This window comes from Petromyzon marinus, chromosome 38 (assembly GCF_048934315.1).
Source record: "Petromyzon marinus isolate PM22_M1 ecotype Great Lakes invasive population chromosome 38, UKy_Petmar_22M1.pri1.0, whole genome shotgun sequence".
Taxonomy (NCBI): domain Eukaryota; kingdom Metazoa; phylum Chordata; class Hyperoartia; order Petromyzontiformes; family Petromyzontidae; genus Petromyzon; species Petromyzon marinus.
Genome location: NC_133704.1, coordinates 6,679,786 through 6,693,879, shown reverse-complemented (window position 1 = coordinate 6,693,879; position 14,094 = coordinate 6,679,786). Strand labels below are relative to the sequence as shown.

At 46.1% G+C, this 14,094-nt stretch overlaps 1 protein-coding gene across 3 annotated transcripts in view; it reads right to left on the bottom strand.

Annotated features, from left to right (window-relative positions):
* Positions 1–14,094, bottom strand: part of LOC116950195 (breakpoint cluster region protein) — a 131,625-nt gene that overhangs the window by 25,582 nt on the left and 91,949 nt on the right. For all 3 annotated transcript variants that reach the window (XM_032967788.2, XM_032967790.2, XM_032967791.2), the window contains one exon: positions 3,458–3,517. In XM_032967788.2, coding sequence (XP_032823679.2) covers positions 3,458–3,517 — 60 coding nt within the window. The remainder of the gene's footprint in view (positions 1–3,457; positions 3,518–14,094) is intronic.

Below are 14,094 nucleotides of genomic sequence, written 5' to 3'. Positions count from 1 at the left end.
ACGACGTTTCGGAAGCAACACAAGCCTCCGTTATCAGGCGGGATAGACACAGCAAGAAGTAATTTGCTGTAGTGACTATCCCACCTGATGACGGAGGCTTGTGTTGCTTCCGAAACGTCGTGATTTGATTAACTTTATTTTATTTTTTACCTACGTGACTTTACCGAAAGAACCAGTCACGAAAACTTCAAATCTAGAATTTAAATGCCACTCAGTTGGCCGATATCATTGGCAGGAGCACTTCCCCTACATGACGGGGCCCTGTATTGTCTATATATGATCGTAAAATTTGAGCAATAAAGTTGCTGTATAACTCTCCGATGTTTTTTGGGTTGTACCGCGCATCCTCCTGCATGACGCCCGACCTTTCGCACCAGGAATTGAAGTTTAATTGAACTGAGTTAAACGGGGCTGTAAATTGCTCCGGAACGTGGAGCAAAACGTCGGACATCGCGGTGAACAACACACGACACAACTGCCACACCACGCTGGTGAGCAGTACGGCACAAAATGCGAAAACCTACACAATGGTACAACGACCGCGTAGGCCACTCTTGCAAACGAAGCCGCATGCTGGTCTCTTGGGTTGTCACCTTGTTAAACAGAATTAACTCGAATACCATTACTGACAAATGGAACAACTCTGCGGTGGAACCTTTTTAAATCATCAAAACGAATGGTTTACTATAATAAAACATAACCCAAAAAATGCGATGTTGTGTTCCATGACTATTTATGTTCGGGAAGAGCCTGAAAGCCTCTTCCCTTTTTGCACGGAATAATCATTATTTGTAATTTGTTTATGCGATCTATCCCAAAATAAACCCCCAGCATAACAGCTAATGGTCTAACCCATCACCTCAGATGGAGTGCTCTTGCCAATTACGCCTGGCAAGCCAGCAGCATATGTTTAACAAAAGGTCAAAACCATTTCAGAGTTTCCTTACTTAAAACAAACCTCGCCGATTCATAATATTGGGTCTGGGGAGCAAATAAATACGCCAATGGACGAAACATATTTTTTTATTCATACGTGGGAGGCACAGGCCAGAATCCTACGCATGCATTTACCCAATCGCTTGGACAAGAGCTCTCCAATTTCCGCTTGTGAAATGAAAGCGGCGAGAAGTGGGTGACCTCGTCCAGTGTTTACCGCTTTCAAAACGGGTTCCTTTGCGCGCGAGTCAAAGGTGCAATGAATCCAATTTACATCCATCACTATCTGTTTGTCAGCCCTCTTTACGGTGAGCATGATGACTGGCAGCCAGGGGCGTAAACTGGCACATCAGCTCACTGAACCGTGAAAGAGGGGATTATATTCGGAACGCGATGAAATTATGCGCCGGCTACGCTAATTAACCTCAAAGCAACGAAGTAACTTCCAGCTTACGTCCGCGGAAAATCGCTCTCGCAAAAAAGGATGGCCTTGAATAATTAAGGTGACATTGTAAGTTTTCCGAATACAGTACAAGCTGCACACAAGTACACCGTTGGGAGCAAGGCCCAGTGTCCTTGCACGGAAAGTGTGCTTGCATCAAAAGTCGGCGTTTTCCTTGCTCGCACCAGTGTCATGCGAGCATGATTTCCTCGCATGCTTAAAGCAAGCTTCTACCGTGATAATTTACAGCCCTTTGTCAATCCACTGCTGGATTAGGCCTCGCCATATACCGTGTCGGTCACGGGGGTTTGGTTCGATCATACTTCACCACGCCGGTCGGTGCGGTTAAGAAATCATCGATGCCTTATCGTGGGCCAGAATTCAAACTCAGGTGGCGGAGTTCAATAGCGCAGCGTGCTAACCGCAGCGCTACCCACTCCACCCTGTAAATGCTACAAGTATTTTTGTATGGTGAACTTCTTTCGCTCCGTACGTAGCCAACCGTGCGAATTAGGTGACGGTATAGTACAGTAATGAGGGGAGATGGAAAACACGTGTGACAGTCACGTCCACCGAGGAGATGGAGTGACGAAATCGGCTCATGTCCAGGTGCTGGTGATGGCATCGATAAGACTTAATTGCAGCAGTGGATTGAACATGCCTGCTGATAATAATACGGGGAGCCACGCTCGGGCACCATGCTGATGAGTGAGATTTCCAAATGGATTCTTTGTTCTCGCAACTTGGCGTTGACGGCGCCCGGGAAACACCAATTTTAGTTTTTTTGTAACTAACGATAACAGCAGTGCCTTTTACACCAGTACAGTTGTTAACATGGCGTCTTATCGCAACGCATGTGTTCATATGACACGGTACTTAAAAAAAAACATATTCGTGAACAACACTGCGGCCATAAAAATGTAAGTATATATAATAGGCGTCGTTTTGGGTCAATGGCCCTTCTTCATTACACATATGGAGTGGTTAAGAGTTGAGAGACTGTTTATCTTATAACAGTGCAGTTGTTAGTATGGAACACGTGGAGAGAAAAGTACTGCTGCTTAGTAGAGCCACTGCACATGTTAAACCGCATTATTCATGGCAAGCTCTAAGAGTGCAAACATGTGTTTTTCATTCACCTCTGACATATTTCGGTATCCACAGAAAACATCGTTTCTATAAATGAACTTTCACTGCCGCCGAGAAAGTCAGCCTGCATTCCCACGCGCAAAACAATGACGGGGTGCAACTCATCTCCGCTTGTGGTCGAGTCGGCCCGGTGTAAACTCCACATTCCTAATGGCAGGGAGCTGTTCCTCAGGAGGACAACCACTGCAGTCTCTCCATGCAAGCAGTGGTATTTATTTCATTTACCCTGGAGGGATGATGGGCTGAGTTGACCGCCTCAGCTTGGATTTGAACCCATGGACCTTCCAAATGAAGGCCGCATCGCCATCCGGCTAAAAAGTGTGCTACCTTAATTGGTTATTTGCCCCCCTTTTTTCCCAATGCTATTCGTGGTGTGCTTGGGCATCACGTCCTAAGACATAGAATCCATTTGAAAATCTCAGAGCAGTGCAACCCTGTGCAACCAAGAATGGCTGTGCAGGAAATTTTCACAGAACCTCTTGAGCAAAGAACTATTCAAGTGGGCCTATTTCCTTGATATCCCTATAGAGATTGACATTGGCGTACTTTGAACGACGCGCAAAGCAATGCTTAACTGTTACAACCTGGAAATCGGTCACATTCAGTGAAACCCCACAGCTTAATGTTGGCTTTTTTTTTGTGCAGCCACTGGCGACCGGGTTGCCACCATTGAGTCGCTGCTACACACGCATGCCCGGTTTAAATCGCAGGTGACTAAAACCCCGATTGAAACCCAGCAATTCTAGATTTGAAGCTTTGAAACCCAGCACTTCAGCCATGCTGGCTCAGAACTCTGACCTCCGGGCTACCTGGCCGATTGCAAAAATTGTTGCGGCAGTTGCTAATGAAATCGCGGCCAGCAGGACCGACGTGCAAGCCTCCCATGTGTTTCCTCTGGCTCTGCGCCGGGGGTCGTAAAGACCGACTGACCTCGTTCATGGATATGACCGTCTCCTGCCAGTCCTTTTCTGGGACGCCCTTGGGATCCAGCTGTGGAGACACAAGATAACAACCGCAATCAGGCAGCGTCCCTTCGGGGCACCGTTTTAAAATAAATGTAAATTTTGAGCTGCACATGCTGCTGCCATTGTTCGGATCAGCCGCCTTTAAAAGTCAAACGACATTGCACCATATCACAGCAGTTCACGGAGTTACTCTTTCATTGAATAGATCTTTGTCGATTTTATTTCTTTAAAAAACGCCATTTTACCTAATTATACTTCAATTTGCGATGCGTGTCCATGTCAAGCCGCGAGATGAAGACGTTTTGATGCGGAACTTGGGCGGAGAAGTGTAACATCAGTGCACGTTAGAGAACGGACTCGTGGATGGTGATATCAGGGAACTACTTTTGAGGTTCATGAAATTGCCTCTCATCCAACATTTAATATCTCATATGCCCTGACGTTCATTACGTGGCAGACTAAAAAACAATGGGAAATTATCTATTTTTAATCTTCGGATCAAGAAATATACTGAATAAAATAAACTATAAAACATTAAAAAGAAAAGAAAGTGTTGGTGCAACTTTTGTTGACCGGGCTGCTAAAATTGACTTGCTATAACCCTTGGCATGAATTTTCATCACCGCTGGCTGAAACCCACATTCATAATTAAAGAATTCGGCATTGCCAGCTCAGTCATCTGACACAAAACCGTAACTCACTGAGCCATTAAAGGTGGTAAAATTGCAGCCCTGCGATTGCTCGCTCATGCCCCCGCTGGCAAGAGGGCCTCGTTCTAGAGAGCCCCCTCTCGTCTTCGAAGAGGCGTGAGCACCCACACTTTACCCCAGCACATGCGCAGTATATCCGTGTATACTGCTGGGTGGACAGAGGTGGTGATGGGGATTTGAGAAACTTGCACCGTTGTTTCAATCGCCGCGGCCGGGCGATCGAGTCGAACCGCCGATGTTTGGCTTGCAGGTGCAGTGCGCGAACAACCATACAATCGTGCAGCTTCCCCACAATTTTTATTTTTTAATTGAGCATTCATTTTTTTCGGCGGTAAATATGGCACCAGAATGCAGATGCGCATGCACATACGTGCTGCACAACTGTATATATTATATACGTCATGGCGTAAAGGTGGATATTGCGACTGAAAATTCACTGCCGCCCAGGCACGGTAGAACATGATTATTTTATTAAAAGGGAATGGATCACGGGTACAGCTGAATCCAAAGTAATTATTGAAAAGCTGCGAACACAACAGATGGCCTCAGTCCCAGGGCTTGCCAAACGCAATTCCCACTTCCAGGGGCCAATAGAAATCCGCGGAAGCCCACGCAAAGTGATTTTCCCGCATTTTTTTTTTACACATCGGAATGGCAATAAGAATGTTAATAATTCGGTGTCATTTAAATTTGGATATGATGAATCAATTTCGTGCTTTTATTACACGCTTTTATTTAACTCACTCTGTCTGTTGTTGTTGTATCCTCAAATCTTGTAACTCAATTTTAACCCACTTCCCAATGTGCTTTCGACTGCAAACTTGGTATACTTATGTCATACTGGTGACAATACTATATTCTACCATGAAAAATATATTTGTAAACCATCTTTTTTTACATGTTATGTTTCGGCTTGGGTCTAATTGTCCACGCTCAACTGACGTTACGTCATGGCAAGCTTCGGGGCCACTTCCTGCAGTCGTGGAGTCCTGCCATTACGAGTACGGCACATTTCGTTAAAGCGTGTTTAAAAAAAAGTATTTTTAAATATTACTTATTTTCACACCACACACACTGAATGTTGTTTTAATAACTGGTGAGGCCCACTGACCTATTCGTTCTTTTTCTGAGGTGACCTGGCCAGACATGATAGATTATAGATTTGGCTTACATCATAATCATATTCGCGAATTATAGTAGCTGCCAAATAATCTAAATGCATGTTTATAAATGTAGAGATGGACAAAACCGGAGGAACGGGGAAAAAAAATCCACGTGACCACCATGAAGAGAGAACACGCAAACTTCAAATGTACAACAGGCATCGTCAAGGATCCGGGATAGAACGCACAACCTCCAAGCGTACCAGGCGAGGGAGATAACATCTTGCCACCAACATACGCGTGTATGTTTGCTGAACTTCTTTCCCACCGTACGTAGCCAACCGTGCTAATCGGAGGTGTGGGGGAAGGACAACAAACTAACACACACACAAAAAGCAATTCGAAAGCAATGAGCTCTCAAACTAGAAAAAAAAAACGAGTTTTCAATAGAGAACAAAAATGAGTTTTCCATCTCGATGTGAATAAAGCCCCCACTCTCACGAGAGGGAACCACGTGTTTCTGTGAGAGCCACACGCGCGCCTGCGTGCAGACAAAGAGGTGCAGCTGTTGAGGGACAAGGGGTGGGCAAAACATGACGGGCAATGGCATTTTCCCAAATGGCCCACATCCGGTTACGTTAAAGCTACACCGCGACAAAAAAAACATTCACGCTACTGTGTGGGAGACGCGCGTAAACCGGAGCGGTGTCACGACCCCTTGGCAATTCATCGTCACGCGTCCAACGAATACGGTGACCCCCTCGGTGTAATTCATTTTTTTTTATCTCTCAGAATTATTTTTTTATTGCTTTACAGGGTTGTTATTTTTGTTGCTTTGTTTAACAACCGTTAAAGAAATGTATGCAAGTCAACGGTAGTCTAAGTTTATGGGGGTCTCTATGTCACCATTGCATGCCACTTACAGCCCCGTGCTCTCTATGTAATTCTGTTTCTTTTTAAAGTGCATGGGGTCTTTGTTTGGGTTTCTAGGTCCGTGTAAGTCTAGTGCAGGGGGGTGGGGGGTTCTATGTAAGACTATGGATTTCTAGTCTGCAAATATATGGAATATCTAAATCTATGGGAATGTATGGTCTATCGTTCTCTGTGTGAACCTATAGGTCGCAGTGTGCGTCTTTGAGTCTCTGTATTAATCTATGGATCTCAGTTCCACGTCTATGGGTCTCAGTGCGAGCCTACGGGTCACAATCACGAGTATATAATGACAACCCTAGATTTATGAAATTATATCGAGATTATTTTGCATAATCCTGGAAGCAGTCCAGCTTCCCCCTGGATGGTGGCTTTAATAATCTAGAAAAGGGTCTCCAAATAAGTGTGCAATCCAATCGAGCGTTCTGCCCATACATTATTCAGGAATAAAAAAGTAGGTCAAATACAAAATGCGCTCCACTCAAACAGAAAGGGGGGAGAAAAAGATTCACGGGAATATTCATAAATAACAAGACTCTTACTTCCTTGATTTATTATTCCAGGGATATATTTTTTTCTGCATGTTTAATTACCTTTATTTTTTCATTCCGTAAAAAGTGCAGTGATCTCAAGAGGTTATCTCTCATCTGTTTTAGCATAAGAGGGGGTTTGGGGGGGATTGATTTACCAATGTGGAAATGTGAACAATCAGTGTAACACGACATATTTGGGAAAGAAGGAATGCAATAATGTATTATTACCGGGTCATATGACATCAAAAGAATTCCCCCTCCCACTGCCCGACCCCGCTTCCCAAAAGTACAAGTTGATTTTTTTTTGTCGACCAAGTCCATCGCGGTGTGCGTCATCGTGAGACAAAGAATCCGTTCGGATTTCTCGTGGAGCAGTGCAACCCTTCGTGGTGTAAAGAGGGCAGCCCACAGAAGCAGATATCACAGAACTACCTCCGAGAGCCTTTCAAGTGACCTCTGGTCCACAGAGTAAAGTACTTTAGCACCTGCTGTGCCACATGCGAGAGTCACGTGTGTCGCATGACAGTCAAACCGATATTTCATTCTCAGAGCTGGCATTTAACCCAAAAGTGCAAAACTACATTTGATGAGATGGGGTTTTGTTGTTGTTGCAGTCATTGGTGACCGAGGTGAGATTTAAAAAAAAAACTCACTGCACACAAGAAGCCGGTTTAATTGTAGGGAGGTCAAAAACCTGGATTCGAACCCAGGATCTCAGCTCTGCCAGATCCGCGCTCTGACCTCTTAAGTCACCTGGCCACCTTTTGTAAAACTTTGATTTTAATCGGGTTTGATTTGAGATCGTGTGTTACCATGTTGTGTTTTTTTTTTCCATTGACTTGAGGCGTGGCTGTAATGGCTGCGGTTCAGGAACTTCATTAGGCAAATCTGCAAAAACCCGCACATGTCCGATTTTATCGTGATAGTGCCCCAAGGACACATTACCCGGGACCACTCGTAATTGCCAATCAGTGTCACATCGCAAATAAAGGCCTCAATTTCCTACATAACGACCAGCAGTATATCTTCCGCCCTAATGCCTTTTTAATGAATGTATAATCATCTGCAATGTGACAAAAAAATTGAGCAACAAACATTTAGGCGGTAGCAACTCGCAGAACAATGGGGCGCCTCCTTCAGTACTGACGTGGTGCTGCCCTGGTGTAATGGTGAGCACACTGAACTTGCAAGCGAGGGAGTTGCCGGTTCGATTTTGATCTCCCGGCGTGGCAGTTAAAACAATGGCACAAGTTTCTTAAATACCCCCACCCACCCCCGCCCACCATCGCCTCCGTCCACCCAGAAAAATATTTTTTTAAATGGGCTCAGCACAGTTAGTCGATGGGCAGGTTGCGTGTGGGGGTACTCTCCCACCCTCTTCCAAGGCGTCTGGCCAGTGTGGGAACAGTGGGCCAAGAAGAACTGCCTCTAACAGAGGCCCTTCAGCCACAGAGGTGGCTGAAGGGGATTAGTCAGTGGCCGAAGCAATCCCAATGCAAAGCCTTAGAAATAGGGCCTCAACATCAACAAAAGAAAACAATGTATTTTCACTGGTAAATATAAAAAAATACCACTTTTGGGGGTCTCAAGGAGAAGAAAACAACCGCACCCCCATCAGCCCCCACCTCCCTACCACCCACCCCTTGGATCAGCCACCATTCTGCCAGCAGTGACACGAGCAAACGATTGCAGGGCTGCACCTTTAACTGTTCACGGGTCAGCGATGGCGGCATATATCACACGGCTGCGAACATGGCCTGGGCGGCTATAAACAGAAAAGCGGACAGCGAGAGAGAGATATTTATTCACACGTGTCTTTGCCAGAGCCGGATTATGTAACTTTCTAATTGAGGATAAGAGCCCCAGGTCTGAGTTAGAGGCCTTCCTCCCTGCAGCCACTTCACACGACATTGAAAACGTTCAATAACCCCTGGAGCCACGAGCGATGCTGTCTGCTGCAGATGAGCGTGTGGATATATATCTGGGTGTGCGTCCAGCGATTGGCCCAAGTTGATTGTTGAGAGTTGGTTGCAGCGAGTCGATCGTTGCGAGTCGTCCGACTCTTTTTAGAGTTAACCAGTCTCATATAGCATCGATGGTGCCGGGGTGGGGGGGGGGGAGGGGGGGGGTGAGCGCCCCCCACTGCTGAAGGCTTAGCACCCCCCTTCTAAATTCAAATAGGCAAGTGAAAATATTGGACATTGCGTCCATGCATAGGCGGCGAGATATACAGCTGAATGTACGATAGGCGAAAGCATTCTGATTAGCGTTTAACGATGGCTGTGTCATTCCGCTGCCCCCCCCCCCCTTCCCCCCCTTGGAAACAAGGCCATGTGAACTAGAAGTCAACGGAAGTGAAGAGCACAAAAAATGGGAACATATGGTGTGAGAATATTTTATTCCACTTTAAAATAAAAAAATCGGGAGCATCACAGGTATTTTCAGAGTTCATGGGTTAGTGAGCGCGATAAAATGTCACGGAAATAATAGCTGGAGTATTTGCGCAATGTACTCCTCAAAACATGCAACTTATCCGAACATCCCAATGCAGGGCCCTCCAGGAAAAAAACAAAAAATCTTGAGACAATGGGGCTTTTAGAGAGTTATAAATCACAATAACTATTAAAATCAGTTGTGTATTGGGGCAGCGAGTTCATTCCCCGTCTTTCTATCCCCTTGCTTTTCATAGTTTTATGTTGACAGTGTCTATGTGCGTCACAACTTGATGTAACTTGGCCCCCGCATATTGGCTCAATAAAAAAATATATATTAAAAAAAAGTCAGTTCCGTACTGGTTAGCACACTTCACTATTCGATTCACAAAGAGTCGCCGGTACAATCTCCCCAGCACAGAAAGGTGAAGGCAGGTTTCTTTAAAAGTCCACGTGCCCCCAAATCTCGAGCCATCGAGCGGTCCTAGATGCGCACACTGCAGTTGATGGCGTGGCGGAGTAAAGTAGCGGTAACCGCCACCCCTCCCAAGACGTCTGGTCAGCATGGAAGAGTAGACCAACACACACTCTCTCTAGATCTCTCTCTAAGCGGAGGCCCTTCTGCAAAGTGGCATTAGCAGGAAATTGCAGAACTGCGCCTTTACCTTCCCCCCTCCTCACCCAGCACCCCCCCCCCCCCACTCCCTTTTATATCGTATTATTATACATAATTGTTAATATTATTATTACTACAATAACAACAGTGAAATAACTTCCAACCAAACGGTCGCCCACATAATTCTGGAAATTCGCAAAGCGATTGCTTCGGCCGCCGACTAATCCCCGAGACTTACCAAAATGCGAGCGGATCGAGCGTGCGTGCGTGCGTGCGTTTGTGCGTGCACGCGCACGCGCTCGCGAGAGAGACAGAGAGAGAGAGCGAGCCGCTGTTGGCTCCTGGATTATCCCCCGCCTCTCGCCCTCACCAGCTGCGCGAGCCGAAGCGAGCCGGCCCCCCTTAATCAGTTTAGCGCGAGATTCGCACGACCCCGCAATCGCAGCAGCTGCAAGCCGTAAAAGCAGCAGCAGCAGCAGCAGCACCGCACGTAGCCAAGTCGTGCCAAATCGGAGGTGCAGGGGAAGGACAACAAACTGAACATAAAAGAGGAGTTCCGAAATAAATGAGTTTTCAATCCAGATGATTTAAAAGCGCACAGCTTCAGTGGCTTCCTAATATCGGAAGGAAGAGCGTCCCTGACGGCCGCAGAAGCACGTCTGAAAGCGCGCGATGAAGTGACCGTCTTTGTTCGAGGGTTAGCCAAATGCTACTGCGAGGATGACCGGAGTTCGCGTGATGGTTTATGCTCCTTGCCGCAGTGGCGAGATGTTAACTACCTCGCCTGGTGTAAAGGAGATCGTGAGTTCGATCCTGACATTGTTGCCTGTATATTTGGAGCTTGCATGTTCTCCCCATGGTCACGTGGATTTTTCTCTGGGTCTTCCTTATTCTTCAACATCTATTTAGAGTATTTTCCGGCTTTTATGTGATAAGCCACTTCGTTGAGCTGTAATTTGTGCCCAGGTCGCTTCTGAAAAAGAGCTATGTAGCTCAGTGCACGCCTTACCTGGTAAAATAAAAATAGCTTAACAGTTTTAGTTTTTAAAAGGGATTCGTTACGAAACCGCATATTTTTCATATGGTTTCGTCACGTACGCCTGCATCCTGCCTTTTAATCCACGAAGGCACGGGTTAAGAGAGATCAAAACCGCTCCAAAGCAGATGTGCGTTGCTGAGGCATAAAGGAACGCTTTATGAAACACGCTCGCATTACGCAAACAGATTATATATATACACGTGCAATTGACACGCAATTGGTTCACGGTAAGAAAAGTGAACACGCTTTAATGCTGCGTCGAATCGTCAATAGATTGTTGACGATTGTGCGAAAATTATATCCTTAATTGTACGGTAATAGGTTACATGTGTATGGCAAGATCAGAAACAGATTAAACAATATGGATGAGATGGGGGAAACGAGTAAAAAAGTTATCGCGATTGCCAATCGCGGCAATTCATCCACAACGCTGGGAGTGAATTATTTACGCGTACATTTATTATACTCTTGTGCCACTCATTCCCCCCTCTGTTTAATCCATCCATCCAATTCTCATCGCATCCCATGGTGTACAATGCAGCCTTCAACTCTCTCGTGTCCCTTCATTATTGTGCTATGTAGAAGGACCATTGCCTGAAACATCACCTAACACTGTCGCTGCATTAGTCACAGCTGTGTTGAGTTTCCTTGTTTTGTCATTTGTCCTCGGCCACCAATGCCAATGCAGCAGCATCGCCAAATAATCTCCTCGGCAATGTGCATATTTTCCACTCTCTCAAAGGACTCTCGTCCGCTTAGAGAACGTCAACGTCGTTAACGATTTCATTCCTACGAGCACCAATGTTACCTCGTCATCGTTATCATCGTTATCATCGTTATCATCGTTATCGCACTCCTCGCGAGTAGAATGAGCCAAACGCTCCAATGCAGAAGCCCCCTAAAGAAGCCTCAAGACACAGCCAGGATTTTCTTGTGTAAATAATATCAGCCATTATGATCATCACCATCATGATTAATATCACGCTCAAATGTGAGTATATGATTGGCATTACTGAATCATCATTGTCCTAAACAATTATTAATTGATGTTGAGGCCCACACAAGTACTGTATAAATCACTTACTACCACTAGGTAGGTTTTTGCAGTTGTGTTCACTGAATGTGCTGTTCTCAGGTTTCACCGCTTACCAAACAACGACAAATAACAACAAAAAACAAGTATAAATTACAATAGAGGACACTACGTAACTTTACAAACTTCTGCATCTCACCAAAAACATTTATTTACATTAAAAAGAAAGTAAATCATGATTGCAGCGGCTTTTTTAGTTTTTTCGCGTTTATTGCGAGCTGAGGCACGGGCGAAACGAAAATCAAACCTTATGGCCGAGGATTTTGGTGCGGAGGTCCCGCCAGAGCCTGGCTCCGCTGCGCACCGCCTTCCCACGCTCTTTGGCCTCGGCCACAGGCGAGGAGGAGACACGTGGGGCAATGGGCCCAGAGTCCGGCACGGAGCAGTCTCCCATCAGCACGCCCGTCATCATCGTTCGGCTGGCCACGGCGACCCAAGCAGCCCCGGAGCAGACCCTAGCAGCCCGTTTGCGAGCAAGCGATTTCTTACTCGCAATTTTTTTTTCTCTTGCAGTGAAAGCTCTGCGATTTTTCCGATTTTGTTTTTTAAATCACCGCTCCAGGGTAGAAGGGAACTAAGGGCTCAAAAATTGCCAAACTGCACTGTTGGAAGGTCAAATGGGTAAAAAAAACAAATATGCTACTTGAATAGAGCAATGTTTTGTCAGAGATTGCTTAAGAGCGTGGAACTGCGACTAAATTAAAGAAAATAAAAATGAATGTTATTCTCCTACAATAAAAAAAAACGTTAAAATTCCTATCTGCCGCATTTATATATTTTGCGAACGGCTACACGAAGCCGGCTGGAACCGAGAATGATATCTGTATCCGGATCACACTGAACAATCTGTCGGGAACAATTTACCAAGGCTTGTGCTTTTGACGTTAGAACAGCCTCAGCATTGTTCACATGGCGTGCCAAGGCAATCGAGTATCTTAACGACCCTAATTATCCCAAATCTAATCAGGTCGACAACCAAAATATCGTATGCCGGAAAGCGAGTAAACGGACAAAAATCTTCCAGAAAACAAACAGAACAAAAAAGGCTCGCTTTCTTCCGACGAGCGTCGTTCAACCGACTTGCCTCGAACGAAAAAACGCTCAAGTTATTTGTCTTCGGTAATAAAAAAAAAATTCAGAGTACATCACACGGGCATCTGGAGACCTGACGCAGGTTTCACGGAAAGCATCATCGCGCCTGAAAGCCGGGCCGCTCTGCTGGGAAGTCGTCTCGCGCATGTGCGTACACCGTGATGTAAAACAGCCAGTGTCTTTACTGGGTTGGGTTGGTGGGAGTGTAAGAGGTGGCTAAACGATGGTGGGGTGGGGCGATGTCGGGGGTGGAGGGATAGTCAGGCTGCTGAGCTGTGTTGAGTCACAACGTCACCCAGTGGCCAAGCCAATGCCGTCACAATGCCCTACCCAACCCTGCGTGGCTGCCACCGCCACCAGCCACAGCTGCCGCCGCTGAAGCTGCCCGCCGGTCTGTCGCAAGGTAGTCGCTACACGGGCATCACCGGAAACAAGTATAGGGCGAGCAGGGCCATCTACCAGACCTTTAGTCGACGCCGTGTGTGGTAAACGCCCGTCAGCTTGTGCCAATTCTAGCTTCAAGTAGATTTTTTTGCAAGGGGGGTTAAAAACGAGGTGGCCAAAAGCTGGTTGTTTTTGCCAGCCACGGCTCAGGTTTTCCCCAAATCCAACATGCAGTCCTGCGCACATTCGTTCTTTGCACTTTGTCATCAACTTTATATGAATCAGAATAAGTATTTATACTGGAGGAATCAGATGAGCTATAAAACAATTTTTTCTCAGATGTCCAGGATGACAGATGTCCAGTAAAAGGGGGCGAGAGAGGCCGACAGGAGTTCTCGACAGGAACAAATGCGTCCGGTTCGTGAAAAACATGCACTATAGAAATGTATTGTTGTTATGAATCTACTGCTGGATGGAGCCCTCCCACAAGCTCTCTTGTTCATGGGAGTTGTCTGACCGTACTTCGCCCATTAAATTACAGCCGAGTTAACACGCGCGCCGGAGAGCGCGTTGCAAGGAGAATCCACGCACGTGCGTGATTTTTCTTCCTTATTCCCCGGGTGGGGGGGGGGGGGTTGAGACTTACAAGCAATCGAGACGTCTGGTTCAG